Below are 22,113 nucleotides of genomic sequence, written 5' to 3'. Positions count from 1 at the left end.
TTCAGCTTCTAACTTCCCTATTTGAGTTCAAATATGTTGAATAAACGATGACTACAAAGCCACCATGGGCAGGACAGGAAAGAAAAGGCCACATACACAAACACACAACAGGGAAAAATACTCTCCTTGTGTACACTGTGTTATCTGGCCACATTTAAGGAACAACTGTGAAAGCTCTAGATTTTATTATGTCCTAATTACACCGATAAACTGAATTAAGAAGGAATTTCCTAATCACCATACTGATCTCCTTTTTACAAACTTGGAAGCTTAGTTTGTTGCTCTAAGTGCTGAATGAGGACTGAAAAACAGTGCCAGTCCCATAAAATATCTGTAACACGGAGAAAAATTAAACTTCCTGCTAACAGAGAACTTCTGTTACATATGCCCAGATTAAAAACAAGGGAACCCAATCTTTTGATTCAAATTAGGATTAGACCAAGAAACAAAAAGGAATGTTTTAAAAGAGGAGGCATACAAGTAGCAAACTTCAGCAACTCAAAAAGCGTAGTGTTCTTGGTACCTTTTCTAACTACCAGATCTCTCAAAGACAAAATCAAGAATGTATACCCTAAAAAGTAGCAACTCAGTATGAAAAAAACTCAGACACCATTATGACTTAATGTTTTACAATTTATAATCTATAGGTTAGACAAAAGGAAACAAACATGCTTAACTACGTAACTTCAGTTTCAAGAAATGTGCTATTAAATCTCCAGACCTTAACAGAAAAGAAAAAAAAAAATCATTTAAGTGAGGCAAAACTAACTCAGCACAAGAAATAGAGAATATACCTTAAAAATCAAGGGACCAATAAATAAATACATAAATAAATAGTCAAGGGACTATACCATTTCTCCAAGCCACTTTTGAGACTGCAAAGTGGCACTGTTAATGTGACAGGCAAAGCGAGATAAACAAGCACAATTTAAGGCAAAACAAGATACAAGATCATTTTATTTAAAGGGGATGGACACTTACAGATTTTGTTGTCTGGAGCTAGAAGAATGCTTTAAATTTCTAGGAGTTACTGGCGTTAACTAGCATTAACTTGCTTGCCATCTCCATGTTTGAAAGAAAAAGACTGGAATTTGTAGGAGTAAGTGCCAATTTAACAATAATGGGCCCTATTGGCCCATTAAATACCACCGTTAAATACCAAGTTGTTAAATACCATCCCCCTGGCCCTGCAGTCACAGGAGAAACTGTAAGTATTTCATTCCTGGTATGATTATTTGAACTTTCCTCTGATACCTTAGCGTTCCTTCATGACTAACAGAAAAAAGGCAGCTGGAGTCAGGATATAGTTGGAAAAAAGGAAAGAAAAACAACTTCACCTATACACATAATAAACCTATAATCTGACCAAATTATCAATCAAGCAAAGATAATTACTGATCATCTTACTGCCTCTAAAAAAATTTTATCTTCAGAGTCATGACTCCATATTCAAAAACAGTATTTCCGGGTGCCTGGGTGGCTCAGTGGGTTAAAGCCTCTGCCTTCGGCTCAGGTCATGATCCCGGGGTCCTGGGATGGAGCCCCGCATCGGGCTCTCTGCTCGGCGGGAAGCTTGCTTCCCCCCCTCTCTCTCTCTGCCTGCCTGCCTCTCTGCCTACTTGTAATTTCTGTCAAATAAATAAAAAATCTTTAAAAAAAAAAAAAAAAAAAAAAAAAAAGCATTTCCGTGCCATTTCTCTACTCACTATCCTTCACAGTGCTGCACTACCCCATGTGTCTCTGAAGTCACTCATATAATTCTGACCACCCAATTCCCAAGATAATGCTAATATAATAAAACTAGAGCATTTACACTAGATACCACAACTGTTCTGTTTACACACACGTGTCTGTGTTTGTGTGTGTGTTATGTATACATACATTCAGTTTATCCTCTCAACAACTCTGAGAGCTGGCATTTGCTAAGGAGTCTGGAGCAAGACAACCTAAGTTCTAGTCCTGGCTTTACTGCTTCTAGCTGGAACGTCGGTGCCTCTGTGGCCATCATCCGCAAAGTAACAACAGTAACACGAACTCATAGGGCTACTTTAAGTCTTAAATAAACTGGTACATATAAAGAACTTAAAACTGCCTGGCTCATAAGAAATGCTAATAAATATCAGCATTAATCATCATCTTCATATGACAGATAAAGAAACTGACACAAATTTGTTAAATAAATAACTTTTTTCAAAGTCACATAGCCAGTAGGTGGCAAAGCTGAGATCCAAACCCATAGTCTGGATCTGGAATTCAGGTTCTTAACCACTATGTTATACTGCCTCTAAGGGTGTCTTATCCCCTGTTTCAAACCAACAACGGCAGGTGCTACTGTCTATACTGGTGAAGAGAAATCCTTAAAAAACCATGCAGTTGCCACTACCGAAGTACCAACACATTAAGCACCCAATGGAACCTATATTAAAACCAGAAAAAAACAGGGCGCCTGGATGGCTCAGTGGGTTAGCCTCCACCTTTGGCTCTGCTCATGATCCCAGGGTCCAGTGATCGAGCCCCAGATCAGGCTGTCTGCTCAGCAGGGAGCCTGCTTCCTCCTCTCTCTCTCTCTCTCTTTCTGCCTGCCTCTCTGTCTCTTGTGATCTCTGTCAAATGAATAAATAAAATCTTTTTTTAAAAATTAAAACCAGAAAAACCCAGAACCATCTCAAGCACACACAGGTGCTTGTGGAACCAACAGGGAATAAAGTTTCAGACCCAAAACTGCTCAAGACAGTCTATTCCAAGCTGTAGTCGACATTTAGGCTCAGTGGGCATTCTGGCCAGTCTGAAAATTCCGAACAAATCCATGCGGGAGAGTACAGGGGATCAGAACACGGTCCTCTGCCCACCCTGGCAGACTGCTTTTCCTGCCACATCAGCCACATGGGACGGCAGCTGTCCTTGTCCCTTGCCACCACTTCTGAGAGAACCTTTTACTCAGAAAGACAAAGGCAATGAAATATCACCTTACCTTTTTAAAAATTTTTCCATTTGGTTGTACTTCATCTTCCTCATTTAAAATTTCACGTGTTCCCAGGAGTCTTTTGTCCTTAAATTTGTTTTTTGCATACATAAAAACTTTATCTAGTGTATCACATCCAGGGTATAATACTGAAGCCAAACCATCCAAACTGTTAATTGATCTGTATGCAGACTCGGGTTTTGAATTTACAGGTTTTGCTTTAATTTTGTTTGCTTTTTCTTGTTTTGTCTCAAACAAAAAATAATACGGGATGTATGTTAAAACAGTATAAAGTGACATCAGAAAATGTATGAAATACAAAAGAATAGGATTGATGGTCTGTTTTAGCTTCATGGTAGATGGTTTTGAAGACACGTGGTTATTCATAAGTGCTCAAAAAAAGTGGAATTAACGGATTTCCAGAATCTAGAAGGAAGGGGGGAAAAAAGGTATTAGTTCAAAATCATTTTAAAATAACTGTAAAGAAAAAAAATCTTCATTTTAGATAGGCAAATGATTTTTTTCCCCAATCAAGCAACAGCTGGTACTGGCCTCCAGCAAAGTCCAGTCCACTCCCAATATGGTTGGGTGAGTCTCTTACAACTATTATCAATGGAAATTACCACAGAGAAGTTTCTACATCATTCTGTAAACAGGTGATTTTTCCAACCTAACCCCAAGTGTCCACAAACTTCCCAGTGGTGAGAAGAGAGCAAGCAAGAAGTCTAGAATCAAGGCCAAAAATGTACTGATTTCCTGTTCATCCCTCAGGGATGGCAAGTGCTTTGCAGACACACCATTCTCCTCCCTCACGGCCCGGCCACCTGCTCAATAATCACTGCATTCTTTCCCAGCGGGCTCCACGCTCTCGCTCTAGGTGGCAACACGCAACTGGTGTTGGCAAAAAAAACATAGAATTCACTTCCCAAAGTGGTATTTTTCAGTTTAACCTGCCAAACTGTGAAGCAAGAAGCAGTAAACTCTGACCATTTCTACTTTGCATTCATCAGATTTACTGACAATCTCCTATGTGTTCTAAGTACAGGAACTACAACAGTGAACAACAGTCTCTGTCCCTTCCCTCTGGGAGCCTACCATTCACTGGGAGAGGAAGACGCACAAACGTACATATATAGGCACACCAAGTGATGGTAAATCCTCGGAGGAGAAGTGAACCCAAGAAAGGGAAACACAAAGTGAATGGGCGAGGCCAGAGAGGCTAGTAGTACAAGGGTGGTCCATAGGAGTCTCTCCAGCCAGGGCTATCTGAGCAGAGACTTCCAAAAAGAGGGAGAGTGGGCCATGTGCCTTTCTGGGGAAAACGGAGCACTCCAGGCAGAGGAAACAGCCTCTGTGTGGTAGGTACATACTATCATTTTAAAAAAGGAAAGAAAGGAAAAAAATCTACTAATTATTCCATCCAGCTCCAAATCCAGGGTTATGATTTCTAGTATTCTCATCTCCTACCCCCAACTCCATAGTGGAGAAGTTCTATTAGATTCACATGTGGCCAAAAAATGTGAGGGAACATGAGGAAGCTCTCTGCTACAGGCACAGCAGGCCAAGAATAACACCAGACACCTGTTAGGTTAGGAGAAGCTGAGGCAGGGACTAACTGCAGAGAGAGAGAAGCTCCGCACAGAGAAGACCAGAGGCAACAGCGCAGGCCAGGCCCCCACTCACAGAAAAGACAAGCTGCTGTCCGTGCCCCTGGCTTTGGAACAACAGCACATAGGTTCTACACAGGCCGAAGCAGGCTATAAGCACAGAGAGCCCCTCAGCAATCCCTAAGTGGACTGACTTCAGTTAGAACAGAGAACAGGGAAGCTCAAGCTTCATGGCACTACAGAAAACAATGGAGACTTCGGTGATGAGCAATGAAGATGAGGCTGGTAGTTCCAGGATAGCAACAAGGAAGAGTAGACCAAACAGAAGTTTAACAGAATCAGGGAGCAGAGAACTGAAGAAGAGCCCTTCCAGAGTCAGGGCCTCTTGAAGATTGGCCTCAAATAACCCCTACAAAGGCCATTTAACTGAATCACACAGTGGGGCAATTTATGGCCCAGGGCTCTGTTTAACACAATAACGCAATCAGCTAGCTATCAGTGGAGAATAATTGCTGGGTGTGAACCAACAGAGACAGATTTAGCAGATTAACAAGATCAGAGAAAGAGATGGTTCAAGAGTGCTACTAAAACTGGCTGCCATCCCCTAAAGAGGGCCCTTCAAGGAAACTCTCAGTGTTCCCAAGGCAGTGCTCACTGAGGAGCAACATCAAAGGATGCACACTGGGGGGGGGGGGTGGTATAAAATGCCAGCCAAGTTACTAAAAAGACAAGCAAGCAACACAACAAGCCAGGGAAATGGCCAGGGGGCACTCAGCATTCAGAAATGCTATAAAAGATCTTAAATGTGCAGTTTACAACAAAAAATTAAGAGGCGTGCAAATAAACAGGGAAGATCCAAACACAGGAAGAGAAAGCAGGCAACAGAAATTGTCCCTGAGAGGGCCCAAATGCCAGACGCGCACAAGACTTCAAAGCAGCTATGAAAAACATGTTCAAAGAACTAAAGGAAATCATGCTTAGAAAATTAAGAGTCCAGGGGCGCCTGGGTGGCTCAGTTGGTTAAGTCTTCGGCTCAGGTCATGAATCCCAGAGGTCCTGGGATCGAGGCAATCAGGTAAGAGAAAAGTTGAGATAATCCTTTGCTCCTAGGAGTAAGGTGGCTAAAGTGCGTGACAGAAGTCAACAGCTAGGATTTCCAGCTCCTGATGGCCCAGAGGGTGCCAGCAGCTGCTGCTCCTCCAATCCGCCCCAGTAACTGCAATCTTTAAATTCAGCACCCTGGCCTCTGTTATCTGAACCCTAGAGAATAAAGCCGTGAATCAGAGGAGTTGCTGTGAAAGAAGGCAAAAATGGTTTGGGTGCCTTCAACAGAGACAGAAATGTATCAGCAGTGGGATGGCCGGTGGAAAGGAGATGAATACAAGCCTTGAAAATGAGAAGTCAGAGATGCCGGGGAGTCATCCAAATGTATAAACTGTGACGATTAAGAGGGATCAGAGCTAGAAGCACACATTTTAGAGCCATACTCAGATGAAGGATGAGAATGTAAGAAATCTCCAAAATCAAGTTCAAGAACAGAAAACTTTGGAAGGAAACCATAGCCCAGACTAAGCAAGAAAATCCCGGTGGCAAGACCAATAAAAGTGGAACCTGGAGAAGGCAGTGCTGTGAACGCCAAGGGTTGGGACACGGAGAGGGTTCAGAAGCATCTGATGCAGCCTGCATGTACCAGCCACATGCAGTGAAGACATTTCGTTGTTCCAAAAGCCTCTGAGAAGACTTCACCCTTTTCTAAAACAGGGTACAGAACAAAACTCTGGCCAACTGCATCCTATTAGCTGAAGCGGTTGTGGAAAATCTACAGAACTAAGAAACAGTCACGGTGCTCTATTATGTTGCCCATCTGACAGTATCAGCTTTCAGAAAGCAAACCTGAACAATTAAATCTGTTCATCACTTCCTTCGCGACTTCTAGGTTTACAGTTCATGTTAAGAAGGCCTCATCCATACCAAGGTTACACTAATGGTCTCCTGTATTTTTTCTAGTATTTACATCATTTAGATCTTTAATCAATAATTAATTAATCCTGCAGTACTTAAAACCCACACACAAACCCAAACTCGGAACTCTTAGAATTCTACAGAAAAGCAAGTGCATAGTAAGTACGTATGAATAAGAACTCAATCATTCATTTATTTCTCAAACATTTATTGAACACAGAATTCATACCACTCTCTTGGCAGATGACTGAGTCACAGTCATGAACAAAACACAAAAAGGACCATGAACAAATAACTAAATATCATGAGGCAGAAACAACTATAGAGACATACATGCAGGCTAAACAAAATGAACAATATTGGAGGGGTGGTGGTGTGGAGAAGGCTGCTGCTTTAGGAAGGGTAAAAATGCATGTCACGGGGCACCTGGGTTAAGTGTCTGTCTTTGGCAGGTCCCTGGCAACTTTGGGCAGGAAGGAGGCTCCCTCTCCCTCCATCGCTCCCCCTGCTTGTGTTCTCTCGCAAATAAATAAAATCTGTAGAAGGAAGGAAAGGAGGGAGGGAGAGAGAGAGGGAAGGAGGAGGGGAGGAGAAGGGAGAGGAGAGGAAAAAGGGAGGGGAGAATGGGGAGGGAAGAAGAGGAGAGGAGAGGAAGGGAAGAGAGTAGGAGAGGAGAGTAGGGGAGGGGAGGAGGGAAAGAAGAGGGGAAGAGAGGAAAAGAGGAGAGGAGGAAAAGAGGGAAAGAAGAGCAGAGGAAAAGAGGAGAGGAGGAGAGGAAAGGAGAGGAGAGGAGGAGAGGGGAGGAAGAGAGGAGGAGGAGAGAATGGAGGAAGAGGAGAGGAGAGAAGGGAGGAAGAGGAGAGGAGAGAATGGAGGAAGAGGAGAGGAGAGAATGGAGGAAGAGGAGAGGAGAGAATGGAGGAAGAGGAGAGGTGAGAAGGGAGGGAGAGGAGAAGAGAGAAGAAAATGCATGTCAGGTGTTAGGAACAGACAAGGAGAAAAAGCCACATGGGTATCTGGGAGAAGGGAAATTCCAGGCTGAGCCCAGGAAGGATGGGGGACAGGGAAAGAGGAGGGCAAGGAGGGCAAAGAGGGCATGGTAGAAGAATGGGGCCAGATCCCAAAGGGGCTGGGACCACTGCGAGACTGTATTGACCTGAGTGAAATCACCTGTTAACCATCAAAAGGCCAACTCTGGCTGCTGCAGGATCAAGGAGACCAACTGGGAGCCTTTGCAGGGAACAGATGTGAGATGACCAAGATATAGACCAGAATGAAGATGAAGCAGTGAGAAGGGACCCTAATCTGACTCTGTACTGAAGGTACAGCCCTAGGAAGAGTGAGAAAGAAAGGGGGGTGTCAAGATGTTTGGCCTGAGATAATGAAACACCACAGAGCTGCATCACTAACTAACGAAAGGAAGACTGCAGGAGGAACAGGTCTGAGCGAAGCACAGTTCAGTTTTGTTGAAAGCAACTCAGACAGTGATAGTATTTTTGGCCATGAGAGTGGCTGGCATGGCTAAGGGAGTGAGAAGTGCAAAGAGCAGATTCTGGGGCAGATCAAAATTGAGAGGCCTGGGGCATGACAAAAAGGGTCAGGTTCACAAGAAAACCAGACGGGTAGAGTAAAAGGAGGAGGACACTGATCAGCTGTACACATTACCTAACAAGTCAGCAAAGATGAGGACTAAAATGTGAATCAAAGCCTCAGTAGAGGAGACTACACACTTATCAGGATGGCTACTAACAAAAACAAACAAACAAAATAACAGTCCTGGCAAGGATGTGGAGGTAGAGAAACTGGAACACTTAAAATTCTGCTGTTGGGAATGTGGCATGGCGCAGCAGCTACTGAAAACAATACGGCAGTTCATCAAAAAATTAAAAATTAAAAACAGAATTACCGTATGATCCAGCAAATGCACTTCTGGGTGTATTTCCAAAGGAATTAAAAGCAGGGGCTCAAATAGGTATTTGTACACCCAGCTTCAAAGCAAAGTTATTCACAACAGCCAAAAGGTGGAAGCAACCCAAATGTCCACTGGTGGGTGAACACATAAACAAAATGTTGATAGAGAGACAATGGACTATTACTTAACCTTAAAAAGGAATGAAATTCTGATAGTTCTGATACATGCTACAACATGTATGAATCTTGAAAACATGACACTAAATGAAATAAAGCAGACACAAAAGGACAAATAATATATAATTCCCTTACAGGAGATGCATAAGGAAACTGGACTGGATTGCCAGGGACTGAGGGGAAGGAGGGCTGGCAAGATGTGTTTAATGTGTATAGAGTTTGGAATAGCAGGAAAGTTCTGCAGATGGATGATGGTGATGGTCCACAACAACGTCTACTTAATGCCAATGAACTGTACACTTAAAGATGGTTACACTGGCAAATTCTGTTACATGTATTTTAATACAATAAAAAAAAAAAAAAGTGTGAGGGTCACTCGAAAATAGCTATGGTAAGGATCAAAGCCCAACTGGAGTGTGCTTCGGAAAGGGGAAGAGCACTCTACAGAGGAACATAGAAATGGATACTAGGACAGGACAAAGCAGATTCTTTGGTTTTCAAGATAAGAGAGTGGGGCGCCTGTGTGGCTCAGTCAGTGAAGTCTGCCTTCAGCTCAGGTCATGATCCCAGGGTGCTGGGATCGAGCCCTGCATCGGGCTCCCTGCTCAGCGGGAAGTCTGCTTCTCCCTCTCCCTCTCCTGCTTCCCCTGCTTGTGTTCCCCCACACTCTGTCAAATAAATAAATAAATAAATATCTTTGGGTGGGGGGGAGGGAGAGAGAGTCACAGCTTGTCTGCATACTGATGGCTATAACCCAGTAGAGGAAAGAAAAAGATTATACAGAAGAGAGGGTGACACGCAGCACCCAAGTGAAGAGGATGGCGTGCACAGGAACAGGGACACAGATGCATGTGGGTGGTACCAAGAGCCATTAGAAGATTCTTTTCTGAGTGCTTCTATTTTCTCAGGGTAATAGGAAGAAAAATCGCTGACTGAGAGAGGAAGAAAGGAAGGTATTAGAAAATTAAGTAGAAAGAAAGTATTAAACAGTCATCTAGGAGAACAGGAAAACAGAGAAGGAGACAGTAGAATCACCTGATAGCTCCTAAGGCCCACCTGAAGGTGGAGTCCTAGATGTAAAGGGAAATTAAAGATCTGGTTGTGTGCTTCCCAGCCAAGTTCAACTGATAGAGCACAAATGGGAACCAGGCAGAGAGCGGATATTAACCAAGGAGAGGGTTTTACCAGGCAAGTACTGGAACGAAACATGGGGAAGGGGAGGAAAACAAGGGAAAGAAGACTATTTCCATGACTGATCAGGGAGATTTAAGTTGAGGAAGGAAGGATAGCCCCTTAAGGAGGGAAAGGTTTGTGAAAAGGAGATAGGATCAATGATGCAATCAGATCATATGTGGTGACAGAACTGCGGATGTTGAGGTACTAAGAGAGAGTAAAATGGAACCACAGGAGGTAATGGTTTGAGAAGAATGCTTGAAGCTGGTATGCAGAAGAAGGCATACAGTTACTGTTCATGGAGAGGTCCAGGTTGTAATGATGGAGGAACGGGTAGCAAAGGCAGACTGGAGTAGGACATCTTTTAGAGAAGTATTGAGGGATGTCTGGGTGTTCAATCAGTTAAGCAGCTGCCTTCAGCTCAGGTCATAATCTGAGGGTCCTAGAATCTAGTCCCCACATCAGGCTCCCTGCTCCATGGGGAGTCTGCTTCTCCCTCCCCCTCTGCCTGCCACTACCCCTGCTCATTCTCTCTCTCTCTGACAAATAAATCGTTTAAAAAAAATCTTAAAAAAAAAAAAAAAAAAAAAAAAAAAAGAACATTTAAAAAAAATTAAAAAGTGTTGAGTCTTGAATGAAATCAAATAGGAAACAGAAATTAAGCAAGGGAATTTGTATGTTTCTCAGCTTGATACAAAACAGGGTTGGGGGGAGAATCCTAAATTTTTTTTTTAATTTTGTTTGTTACCATACAGCGCAATATTGGTTTCTGGAGTAGAATTCAGTGATTCATCACTTACATACAACAAACAGCCAGCACTCATCACAACCCATGTCCTCAATGCCCATCACCCACCTAAGCCATCCCCCACCCACATCCCTCCATCAACCCTGTTTGTTCTGTATCCTTAGGAGTCACTTATGGCTTGTTTCCCTCCCTCCTTTTTCAGAAAAGGGGTTTGAAACATGCACACACAAAAACACATGCGTAAATACACATATATACTAGTCTTGGCTCTGCCGCCGGTTACTATGAGACCTTGTCTAAGTCAATAAATTGTTAATTTTCTTATCATTAATGATGCTGGATTTCAAGTACACCTATTCTAAGACTAAACTGTATACTGATGCCAAGCACTCCCAGATCAATCTTCAAGTACTGGCAATCATCAAATATTGAAGAAGTAAATGAGCAGAGGAACCCACTTCTAGCCCTATCTTCTATAAAAGACACTCTTCTCCTTTAGTGGGGCAGGGGGAGGTAGGTAGTGCAAGAATCGCCATGCTTTAAAACAAACAAACAACAGGAAGATTGCTAAGGTCCATTTCCAAAATTCTAACATTTTCCAATCAATTCATTTTGAATCATGTGAATACACTATCTTAACAGCAAAAATACTTTTTAAACATACAGTCGAAAGACAATATGGATGGTCTGTAAGAATATGCCAGTGTTTGATGGACTGATCCAACATAGATAGAATGGGCTAATACCTGGGTTAAATTTCCTGTCAAGTTCAGAACTACTTCAAACCAACCAACACATACAGACACACACATGTTTTAATGCACTGAGCAAGGTATGTTTTCATATATTCATCCTGACCTCTTGTGTCTCTAGCCATGGAAGAACAAGAGCCAAGTACTGCTAGATGGTACACTTATTTATGCAGATAAATGTATAAAGCCTAAGGTCTACACAAAAAAAGCAGCTCAATCTTTTTATACACCAGAATGTCCCCTCACTCTTACTTGGGGCAGTCAGGCTTAACAAATAAAAACAGAAGATACCTGGTTAAACTTGAATTTCAGATAAACAATCAACAGATTTTAGTGTACATATGTCCCAGGCAGTATCTGGAACATGTAGTAAAAAAATTATTTGGTTTTTATCTGAAATTCAGATTTAACTGAACACCTCTGTTTTATCTGGCAACCCTAATCCCATCCCCAGTCTACCACGAAGTGTGACAATTAATTAGGATGACAACCACTCTGGGTTGCCCCAGACTTTGGGGTCTCCCAAAACACAGGACTTTCAGTACTAAAACCAGGAAAGTTTTAGGCAAACCTGTCACCCCACAATTAACCATCTCACAGAATAGGCAAACAAATTACAGCCTGGATTCTACCACTAGTTAATTTTGATCTTTTGTTTATAAAATAATTTTTCTGTGCCTTATTTTCCCACATCTGTTGTTATTTATCTAATCTGCAAAATTTAAAGTGAAGATAAAACAGAATGCAGCAAAAAATAAAGGACTCTGGAAAATGCAAAGGCATTATAAGTGCTAGTTATTAGTATAGTTGGTTTAGGTACAAAGTTCTGTTTATGCATAATTTCAAAGCAATTTTACTTATAGAGTTTAATTTACATTAATCTACTGAAGGTACTATCTATCCCTTGCAATACTAGTTTGCATATAAAAATGTTCAATAGACTTGCTCCTTTTAGACAATAAGCTCTTGGTCTGATGCTGGCCTCCCCACTTACTCATTATGTAACAGGGACAAATCCCTTAACATTCCAGAGCTTCAGGTTCACTGTAGAACTGGGGAGATGGTAATAATAAGCCTCACAAAACTCCCTTTGGGAACAAAGAAAGCAGGTGAACACACCCTACATAAACTACAAAATACAATGCATGTGTTGGTAGCACTTTAAATTCACTTATGCCAAACTATGTACACCAATACCAGTATTTTTCTTTCATCATGATTATTTATTTATACCCTCACGGATTCTGAAGATACTTAAGTCAAATGTATGCTTACTGAGATCCTAGGCCATGGAGCCAAACAGATGGAGTCTGACACTTAGTTCTACTACTTACTAAATGTCACCTTAGGTCAACTGATTTTCTATGCCTCAATGTCCTCACCTGTAAATGTGAAGAGTGTATGTATCAAAGACCACTAGGAGTACTCAGCAGCTAGCACGTGTGAAGAAGGGTGGTGTGTTTGCTTCACAGGAAGCACTCCAGCCTCAGCTGCAGGTTGCCATTACTGTTTCAGGTTTCAGGCATTTAATATTCTAAAGGTTAGAAGAACCCAAAATCACAGATCCACCCATAAAATTCCTTATAGAATAATAAGTAAAGAGAATAAGGATACTTAGCACATCTTGCATTTGGAATTGGTATGATTCCATTTAGCATCTCTAGTTCACTAGTCAACTTTGAGGATTTCTTTCCATGAGCTTCAGTTAGATGATGACAAATTATTTTTATTTAGGAAAACATTTATGAAGAATACTTTTTTCCTCACAGCTAGTACTCCATACTAAAGTTTAAATATCCTTGGATTTTATAACACAGAACTACTGGATCCCACTTTGTAGATCCTACCCCACCCCCAAAGGTAAAGAATGCATGTGCAATGTAATTCAGGACCAACTCTGTTTAACCAACTCAACTTACCAGACCTCCATACCTTTAGAAGAGTTGATCCTCAAGAGACTTCCCTAACTCTCAGGGTTTTTATAGTCTCAACTACTGCTAATAACCTCATGCCAAGACCCAGGAACACACAGGGGAGTCAGAAGTGGTTCTGTTGTCCATTCATCAATCCTATCATATGGTAGATCCCCAAACACCCCCCACCCAGACAACTCACACCACATGCATGCCCTTTCTGAATCATGTTGCTTCACCTTCCTCATCTAAGGGAAAACCTATTACTATTCTTTCTACTCACTTTCCAAACCACATAACTCCCCTTATTATTATATCCAAAAGAAGTGACATGGAATTCTCTATATACAAGTGCAGCTTTTTATCCTAGAATTTTGTTTAAGGTTAATCCATTGAAGGGAAATGAAGGGAATGGTATGTTCAGTCATCATTATACTATTCAAATGGTTGGGCAGAAAAACTAAACCTTAGGAGCCCTACTTCATAGCACTATTTTGACAAATTCATCAGTGTGTCCTATCCAGCCAAGAAGTAAATGCCCTAACTATATTATAACAATACTGAATAGGGCCATTTAACCCTCTGTAGTACTAATTCCTTACTTATTCCAATTATCTCCAAAATGTTAATGAGAGCCACCTATATAAATATTTCAGAACATGAACTATTAGATTATATAATGACATCAGCCTAGATGGTTGGTACTTGAAGGTCTTACTAGTAACTTCAACTCAATCCAGGTAAGTACTTTATTTAGTATTACATGAAACTAAATCTAGGAGAGTGGATTGGTTGATGGCTCAATTAACAACTTCACTTTTGAACTTAACTATTTTCTTCCCTACTTTAAAAACAGAAATTAAAGAAAAGTCAAAGGCCAGAGGCTAAATAATTGCAAACATGAAATATGTCAGCAAAAGTAACATGCTTAAAATAAGCAAAATAAAGAACACTTTTGAGGAGATAGTTCAGGTAAATTCAGTCTTTGAGAATGTAAAGGGATTAACATGTCAAAATTAAGATTTTCAGGATAATTTCAGTCTACACCATCTAAATCTATCCAACCTAGGTCTATACTTAAAGAATTTATAAATTGTTCAGTAAGATTTCTTAGCTATTTCCTTATTTTTTCCTCAACCCTCCTCAGCCCAAAAGCCCTTTCTCTCTATCTTGGCATATTGTTAAGAACAAAGAAAGGTGAGGCCCAGGTGGCTCTGTCAGTTAAGCTTCCACTTCTTGATTTCAGCTCAGGTATCATAATCTCAGGGTTGTGAGATCAAGCCCCAGTCAGGCTGGGCATAAGCCTGCTTAAGATTCTCACTCTCTCCCTCTGCCCCTCCCTCACCTCGCTCTCTCCCGTTTAAAAAAAAAAAAAAGATAATAATATAAATCACAAGAACCGTTAATACGTTGTAGAAACATGTAATTACAGGATAAATAACCTGCATCACAACCAACATTGTATCAACTTCGTTATCTATATTATCTAAACCTCAAATAGTTAAGAATAAGGTTTAAACATGCAATACTTCCTTAGTGAATACTTAGTCTTTTACTGTTTTTCACTTTATTCATATAATCTTATTCTATTTTTCCTTAACTCTTTACAGAAATTTTCTTGTTCCCATAAACTATTTTACTGCTAATATAGCTTTTCCGAAACAAGAGCTATGAAGATACGCTCTTCCCGTCTCTCCTCCAGTCTCCAGTGCACCCAGCTTTCTGGCCTCTTGCAGCTTTTCTGTAAATGTTCAAAAACCTAGATTGTGTTTTAAAAATAGAAGGCACAAGAAAAAGGAATCTTCTAGCTTCAACAGCTATGAGAACTATCTGACCTTACTCTAGGAAATCGTTTTGAGTAAGCCAAAAAAAAAAAAAAAAAAACAAAACAAAACACAGCAAACCTACTGCTGTCCCCATCTCCTTCCAAACTTCAAATCTAGATCACTTTCACATAGAAATGAACAATATTCTAAATAATTTCTCTCTACTGCATGGGTATATGCACCGATAACCCTTTCTGCTACCACCTGAATGTACAACACTGGATAAAGGTGAGTGAAGTCCTAAAGGCCATCAGAACTTGTCTACTCCAGGAAATATTTAAATATAAACTACCAGAATCATGAACAGAATACACTTTAAACCAATACAACACCACGAAAAAAATTAGAATAATGACTTACTGTGCATCTCTAACAGTTAAGACACTAGACAATATCTATTTAATGGGTTTACATTTATTCATGTACAACTCTATTTGTTAATGTTCTTCTTCAAATTCTACAGACCCTTTTTCAGTTGACTAACGCCAACAGCGTTAAAACAAAACTTTGTAATCAAAATCTGCTTCTCCAGATTTTTTAAGGAGCCCAAAATACTACACTCTGACCATCACAAAAGGACATGTTCACATGCACATCAGTTCAATTTTTCCATCATTTCTGAAGTCACAGGCCTTCTGAATATGCACAGTTCCCCACATGGAACACCATGCAGTTCTAAGTTTTAGAATACAAGACACCGAGTTCCTCAAACCATCTGTAACATTCCCTTTACTTCCCAATATATTAATCTGTATACAGCGACAAATGTCTTTTCCCTTTTTGGGGTACCTGATCAAGTCTAGGCAAACTAATGAGAGATAAAGTTACTTCTGTCACTTTGCCATAGCACTTTTTCCCCCAGGAACCACTCACCACTTCCTCGTCCCCTAAGTAGATGTACTAAAACTCCAAAACCACTTCCCCGTCTACCCCAATCCAGCCAAGCCTCTATGAAAAAAAACTGACTGCAATCATCTATATAAATGCCTTACTATCTAATACCCATTATTTGATACACAGTACTTTTTTTTTTTTAGGTAGGATCCATGCCCAACGTGGAGCTTGAACTCACAAACCTGAGATTGAGAGTCACACGCTCTACTTACTAAGCCAGCCAGGTGCCCCTACACGGTAAATTACCTTTGCAATTTCAATTACTTTGTAAATCTAAACTCTGCTGGGCCATTCTTAACTAGAAATTCCATGTCTGGAGTTTCCAAAACCCACTAAGCACCAAAAGAAATCTGTAGAGAATCTACTATGTTCCGATGTATTTACTTAGTGACTTCAAAGCGCTCTTCATGTGGCTAAGTATACAATTCAAGAAAATGGAGGCAAAGAAATGGCTAAAATAAAGTGAAGGCACATCAACAAAGAATATTCTCCTTCCATCACACCTGCTTCATTACAAGATGGTCACCTCGGATTTGCACATAAAAAGGACTAGAAAGTCACACTCCAACCTGGAAAGGGCTGGTCCCCTCATAGAAGAATCATGGGAACAGAGAAGTTACCCTTTTACTTACAGACTCCTAAACTGTTTAGTTTTTAATAATAAATATAATATTTACTTGCATTCTTTTTAAAATCCATAGAAAACAAAGATTACTCAATTTGACCAATGTGGGCAAAGATGGGAGGGAGGGACAAAAATTTTGAAATGAAACAGAAGATAAACGTCAACACTTGTGATTCTAATTGATAAAAATGCTTATTGCTTGCTTTTACAGTCTCAAAGCATTTTATCAACATGGATTATTTCCTGTAGCAGTTCTGGAAAGAATACAACCTGCCATATTCTAGCCCACCACAACATGAGTAATATGCAAAACTAGTTTGCTGCAGGTTAACAAAAAACCCACTGCTGTTTCCCAGGCCTGGAACCTACAACTTGGTTAAGATGTTCAGTTAGGAATTTCAAATAACACTAACACAAATTTAAAATGACCAGCACATTCTAATGCCACTCTAATTAGTGCTAAACTTCACAAAATTGATTACTGAGTTCAGAAACGCTCAGATACTTAAAAATTTGAGAAAAGATCAGTAATATTGTTGAATAACATGGCTTCATGTTCCAATGCATTTGTATTCAATTAAAATTAGTACAAAAGCTAACTTCTCCTTTCATAATTCTATAATCACAAAGTGGGAAGAATTAAAAAAAAAAAATTTGAGTTTACACACACTTGGTTTTAACTTAACACAGTTTATGCTTAATAGGAGTATTCCGTAGTTAACAAAATTAACTTTTTACCAGCTGACAATGGTAGGAGGTGCTAGTACCTTCAAAATATGCGCCTTTGACTCACTACCTGTCAAAACAAACAAAAAAAGACAAACATTACTACTTGTAGTCTAATCCATCAGAGCCAAATATCAACCTTTTCCTGGAGATACTTTTACTTCCAAAAACTCACAGAAAAATTTCTGTTTTTGAAAACATCATCTATCACACTAGCAAATGACATTTTATCATTAACCTTTCATCAAAAAAAAGCTTATTATGTATCCCTACACACCTATTAGAATAGCCAAAATCTGAAAATACTGGTACCACCAAATATTGGCAAGAATACAGCACAAGAGGAACTCATTAATTGCTGGTAGGAATGCAAACTGCATGGCCACTTTGGAAAACAAGTTTGACAGTTTCCTAGAAAACTGAACATATTCTTTACATTATGATCCAGCCTCCTGGATGAACTGAGTCCCCCTGGTATCTACCCAAATGAGCTAAAAGCTTATGATTAATTAAAAAAAACTACATAAAAATATTTATATTGGCTTTATTCATAATTGCCAAAACTTGGACGTAACTAAGGTGTCCTTCAGTAGGTGAATGCATAAACTGTGGTCCATCCAGACAATGGAATATTATTCAGCACAGAAAGAAATGTGCTATCAAGCCACGAAAGACATGGAGGAAACTTAAGTGCACATTACTAAGGGAATGAAGTCAACACGAAAAGGGTACATATATTTTTTTATTCCAACTCTGTAACATTCTGGAAAAGGAAAAGCTATTGAGGACAGTAAAAGGTTGCCAAGGGTTAAGAAGGAAAATGGGATAACAGGCAGAGTACAGAGGATTTTGGGGGTGGCAGAACCATCATTACATATTTGTCCAAACCCACGGAATGTACAACACACAGAGTGAGCCCTCAGGTAAAACAAGGACTCCAAGTGATAATGGTGTTATCAGTGTAGGTGCACTGACTGCAATATATGTACCATTCTGGTGTGGGATTATTGATAATGGGGAGGCTGTGCATACTTTAGGTCAGAGGTATATAGGAATCTCCATGCCTTCTGCTCAATTTTGCTTTAAACCTGAAACTGCTCTAAAAAATAAAGTCTATTTTTTAAAAAGTTTAAAAAAAAAAAGTACATCCAAAACTCTGAAGGTATATATGGAGTTTCTTCTCTCTTCATGGTAGTGGTCAAGAAGGATAATTACTAAGATTTATAAACAGTATTTCACTGTGTATACAACACTTTTATCCAATAATCTCAATGATTTTTTTTTTTTAAGATTTTTATTCATTCATTTGACAGAGAGAAACAGAGACAGAGAGAGTACAAGCAGGGTGAGAGGCTTGGGGAGAGAGAAGCAGACTCCCCTGCTGAGCTGGGGGCCTGTCCTGCGGCTGGATTCCAGGACCTGGAGATCATGACCTGAGCCAAAGGCAGACACTTAACCATCTGAGCCACGCAGGCGCCCCACAACTATTTTCACAATTGCTTGTGAAGTGGGAAGGTTTGCGGTCATTATAGGCTTAAAAAAAAAAAAATTTAACATCAGCCCAAACTCACAGGGTTTGTAACTGGACTTAACAGTTAAGTATTTTGACAAAATTTAGCATATCACTACTCATAACTTCCTTATTCCCTGTCAAGGTAGCCAAATATACTTTAAAAAAAAAAAAAAAAAAAAAAAAAAAGAATAGGCCTTAAAACCAGATAACCCTAGGTCTAAAACCCCCACTCTTTCTCATTTGTTTAGAGTCTTCTGAACAAATTCATTCGTTCATTCATCCATTTATCCATCTATCCATCCAGGTGGGAGGAAATCTTACAAATTTACCTGCTATTTCATATGCCAGTTTCCTCATACATAAATAGGGATGACAACATATATAATTCATATCCAGAATATTTGTTGAATTTCTATAAATAAAATACAACTCAGAAGAAAAAATAGGCTACATATGTCCATGGGAAAAAACCTAAACACCCATTAACTATGAAGTTGTCTCACTATTAAACACATGTGAAAACATTATCATTTCCCCCATCAAATTTTCTTATTAGAAAAAACGGGGCACCTGGGTGACTCAGTGGATTGGGCGGCTGCCTCCAGCTCAGGTCATGATCCCAGGGTCCTGGGATCGAGCCCCACATCAGGCTCCCTGCTCAGTGGAGAGCCTGCTTCTCCCTCTTCCCTCTGCCTGCCACTCTACTTGTGCTCTATCTCTGTCAAATAAATAAATAAAATTTAAAAAAAAAAAAAAAAAAGGAAAGAAAAAACATCACAAGTATTGGCAAGGATATAGGAAACAAGAGTGCTCTTGGCTTTGTTGAGGGAAATGCAGCCACTTTGGAGAGCAATTTGGCAGCAACCAGCAAAGCTGAGGATGTAAATTCCTATGACCTAGCAAACGCCTCCTAAAAAAAATTTGCCCTGGAGAAATTCTGGCACATGTGCATATTTTATTTTGTTAATTAACACAACAGGTCCTAGTATTTAACTGGCCCTTAATAAATGTTGAATCTCCTCAACAACTAGTTAGTGAATGAATGCCTACTCGGCTCCATACCCAGTGCTTTCCACTCTGGAAATGTGTCCATAGGCCTCAAAAAGCTCCCAGGACCAAGTACTGAGATGACAAAAACTACTGGATAAGGAGATAGGCTACATTAAGGAAACAGGCAAATGAGGTCTTCTGTAAGAAGGTCAAGGAAGGCTAAGAACTGATTTATTTAACTCAGAACTGAGTGGATCCACAGATTTTTGGCAAAGGACACAAGAGAGGAAACCACAGGCAATAAAATAGCATCTGTGAAAGCACAGAAGCACAGGAGAACTATTAAGTACCTGAAAGCAGGCTGACAGATGACCCCAGAGGCATCAGGCCCTAAACCGTGGAACCAGCAAAAGTTACCTTACTTGAGAAAAGATCTTTGCAGATGTGACTGAATTAAGGATCTGGGGATGAGAGAGCAGTATGGGATTCAGCTGGTCCCTAAATGCCACCACAAGTATCCCTGGAAGAAAGGCAGATCTGACATTCCGAGAGGGCAATGTGAGGACAGAGCAGAGCTGTTACGTGCTGGCCTCGAAGTCTGGACCCAGGCCACAGAATGCAGCAGGCCCAGCAACTGAAGAGGCAAGAACAGGTTCTTCTCTGGAAGGGGCAACACTCTGCCAACGCCTGATTTCAGCCCAGGAAACTTCTGGTCTCTTTTAACTGTAGGGTAATCAATTTCTGTGGTGCTAAGCCACCAAATCTGCGGTGTTACAGCAGCTCTAAGAAGCAAAGTCAAGAGCTCACTGGCACTGCCCTCTATGCCATGCTAAGTGCTAAGTGGTTTAGATATTACCCAAATCTCTAAAGAGCCATCCAGATTTGTATGCAGAATAGCCACCCCTCATACTGTTAAATCTCACGCCAGTGTGGGGAATCTACTGATGGAGGCAGCGGGAACTACAAACAGAAAAATCAGAATCAAAAATCCAGAGAGAATATGAAGTTCTGGATCACCAGACATTTGACAAAAAAACCCATCACAATGAAAGACACAGATGAAAACTAAAGTGGGGGGAACTCAATGGAAACAGTCGATGCAGGAAATAGAAAGAATACTTAAATACATGTGACTCGTCTTCCAAAAGATAGGAGAGGCTATTAAATTGATGAAACAAAACTGGGGCACCATACAGGATTAAAAATAAGAAAAAACTCTTGGAGGCACCGGGGTGGCTCAGGGGGCTAAAGCCTCTGCCTTTGGCTCGGGTCATGATCCCAGAGTCCTGGGATCGAGCCCTACATCGGGCTCTCTGCTCAACGGGGAGCCTGCTTCCTCCTTTCTCTCTCTGCCTGCCTCTCTGCCTACTTGTGATCTATCAAATAAATAAATAAAATCTTAAAAAAAAAAAAAAGAAAAGAAAAAGCTCTTGTTAAAATTAAGAAGAGCACCTGATATTAAATTTAAAAGTCAACAGAAATATTAAGAAAAAAAGGCTGGGAGTATTTTCCCAGAAAGGAAAGCAAAATCAATGAAGTAGAAAACAGAAATCAAAAAAAGATTTTTAAAAGTAAGGTTGTACCTGGGGGCAGAGGGCTATGGGGAGTCTGGGGCTCTGAAGGTTCCAACAGTCCAGGCTCAGCCACTCACCAAAGGCAGAGAGACAAGTGGTAAGGAAATAAGAAAGGAAATGTATTTCAGAAAGCCCACACCAGGAGACAGCAGGCTGATGTTTTAAAGACTGCCTCCAAAGTGCTGAAAATACTTCCAGGTTTATATAGGAAAATGTGGGACAAAGGTCAGTGCATATATGCAGGTGGGCAGTAAAGGTCAGGTGGATCGTTGTCTTGGGATCAACCACACGGGTAGGTCTTGCTGGCTCAGGACAGTCCTTATTGCTTGAGGGGGTAGTTTCGGTTCCCATCAAGAGATGTTTTGTGCAAGGTCTTTTGCCTGAGTTAAAGAGATAAGCTGGAAAGAAAAACTTAATTAGAAACTTTAAGATCAAAATGGAAGTAGTCAAAGTCCTTTTTCAAGGTGCTGAATTAATCCAAAAGACCAAGAGAACAAGTTCCACTAAAAGGAGTTCTAGAAGAAAGAACAAAGAGAATGAAGAGGCAGAAATTACTGAAACACTGGGCAATAAAATATCCCACAGGTGATGGATGCTAGTCATCAGACTGAAAGGGCCTGCAGAGTGCTAAGCAGATGAATGGGGGCAAAAATAACTTACCTCTAGACACAGCTTTGTGAATTCTCAGAGCACTCAGTTTAAGAATATCCCAAAAGCTTCAAAACAAAACAAAAACAAAACTAGGTCACCTACAAATAAG

At 40.4% G+C, this 22,113-nt stretch overlaps 1 protein-coding gene across 3 annotated transcripts in view; it reads right to left on the bottom strand.

The window, feature by feature from the left end:
• The window catches only part of ACSL3 (acyl-CoA synthetase long chain family member 3), a 66,428-nt gene that overhangs the window by 26,244 nt on the left and 18,071 nt on the right, over positions 1 to 22,113 (bottom strand). Inside the window, exons 2-3 of one of the 3 annotated variants that reach the window (XM_032857336.1) lie at positions 17,318 to 17,346; positions 2,972 to 3,388 (exon numbers count right to left, since the gene is read on the bottom strand). In XM_032857336.1, coding sequence (XP_032713227.1) covers positions 2,972 to 3,349 — 378 coding nt within the window. In that variant the 5' untranslated portion in view covers positions 3,350 to 3,388; positions 17,318 to 17,346. Of the gene's footprint in view, positions 1 to 2,971; positions 3,389 to 17,288; positions 17,347 to 22,113 lie in introns of those variants that run through there. The other 2 variants (XM_032857335.1, XM_032857334.1) reach the window with 2 other exon arrangements.

The sequence above is a fragment of the Lontra canadensis genome, unplaced genomic scaffold (genome assembly GCF_010015895.1).
Source record: "Lontra canadensis isolate GAN:19392208 unplaced genomic scaffold, GSC_riverotter_1.0 scaffold13, whole genome shotgun sequence".
Taxonomy (NCBI): domain Eukaryota; kingdom Metazoa; phylum Chordata; class Mammalia; order Carnivora; family Mustelidae; genus Lontra; species Lontra canadensis.
Note: the sequence above shows the minus strand (reverse complement) of the source record. Positions and strands in the feature narration are given on the sequence as shown.